Source organism: Aplysia californica, unplaced genomic scaffold (genome assembly GCF_000002075.1).
Source record: "Aplysia californica isolate F4 #8 unplaced genomic scaffold, AplCal3.0 scaffold00154, whole genome shotgun sequence".
In the NCBI taxonomy this organism is placed as follows: Eukaryota; Metazoa; Mollusca; class Gastropoda; order Aplysiida; family Aplysiidae; genus Aplysia; species Aplysia californica.
The window spans coordinates 811,910-813,575 of NW_004797424.1; the positions used below are offsets into that span (position 1 = coordinate 811,910).

Here is a 1,666-nt window from a genome sequence, read left to right on the forward strand (position 1 = left end):
TAGAGAATAGAGAGAGACGGGGGGTAGTCGACCCGTCTCCACTGCACAAAGCGGTATAATGCAATAATCTCACCTGGGCAGGTAGGAGCCATCAATGTTGTGACTGTGGAACACCTGCACGTACATGGGCAAGTCCACATCCTGGGCCAGCCACTCCACCACATCATCCACTGTCCAGTTGTACACTGAAACAACAAGACACATTGGTCAACACACATGTCATTGATTGACACATAAGACACATTCGTACATAGGCCAACCATGTTCAGTTGTACACTGAAACCACAAGACACATCGGTCATTTGTTCGAGTTTGAGTAAAGAGAAGCACATCGACACAATAATTGTCATTTAGTGCCGGGAAAAAGTAAGAAAGACAAACAGAAACAACAGAGGGGAAAGTAAAGAAGTAGGACTACCAGTGGCGCCCTCCACCCACCCACACACATCGGCCAACACACCTGTCATTGATCGACACAAAAAGACACATTCGTACATAGGCCAACCATGTCCAGGTGTACACTGAAACCACAAGACACATATCACTGAAACCACAGAACACATATAACTGACACAATAAGACACATTGGTGAACACACATATCATTGACTGACATAATAAGACACATTCGCACATAGGCCAACTACTACACCGGACTGCGTTGTCCACTGTCCAGTTGTACACTGAAAGTGAAACCACAAGACACGTTGATTGATTGACACAATAAGAAACACTGGTGAACGCATATATATAATTGATTAACCTAATAAGACACATTCGTACATGGGCCAGCCACTCCACCACGTCATCCACTGTCCAGTTGTACACCGAAACCACAAGACACATTGGTGAAAAAACATATCATTGATTGACACAATAAGACACATTGGTGGACACAATCATATTATTGATTGACACAATAGGACACATTGGTGAACACACATATCATTGATTGACACAATAAGGCACATTGGTGAGCGCACATATTTCATTGACTGACACAATAAGACACATACGTACATAGGCCAACCACCCCACTACGCCGTCATCCACTGCCCAGTTGTACACACTGAGACCACAAGACAAAATGGTGTACATTGGTGTGTGTGTGTGTGTGTGTGTGTGTGTGTGTGTGTGTGTGTGTGTGTGTGTGTGTGTGTGTGTGTGTGTGTTTGCACGTGCGTGTGTCCCACTGAGCAGTTGTTTCTCTACCTCCGTGTCCATCTCTTTAACCTTGACCGTAAGCCAGGAAAGGTATGTAATTAAACAGACCCCCTCCCACCCCCACCTCCACCCTCACTTACACATGTCAATTAGACGATTATGTGCCAAGTGTCCTTACCATAATACTTGGTAACAGTCACTCTCATTTAGGTTTGCCCTCCCAGCTCCACCCCTCCCTCCCCCTTTTCCACACCCATAGAACTACGCGTACACACAAAAACGCTCTTTGTGCTGTTGAGGCTAGAGAGGTGAGCAGAGTAAGCCTGATTCCCCCGTATGGACTTTTCTGTTGACATCCACCAATTGACGCTTATATTATGACCTTCTGCAGTTGCAAGCGCCGTCAAACCTTACTAAAACAAATACAAGAACGCAAGCGCGTACGCTCAAATACACATAGAAAGACACCCTCCCTCCACACACCCCCTCTCCCCCCCACACAC

General features: G+C 45.9%; 1 protein-coding gene across 2 annotated transcripts in view; it reads right to left on the reverse strand.

Annotated features, from left to right (window-relative positions):
- Window positions 1–73: 73 nt before the first annotated feature.
- Window positions 74–1,666, reverse strand: part of LOC101848429 (stromal interaction molecule 1) — a gene marked incomplete at its 3' end in the record, with an annotated part of 68,018 nt that continues 66,425 nt past the window's right edge. For both annotated transcript variants that reach the window (XM_013081993.2, XM_013081994.2), the window contains 1 exon segment: window positions 74–185. In XM_013081993.2, the coding sequence (XP_012937447.1) occupies window positions 74–185 (112 nt within the window).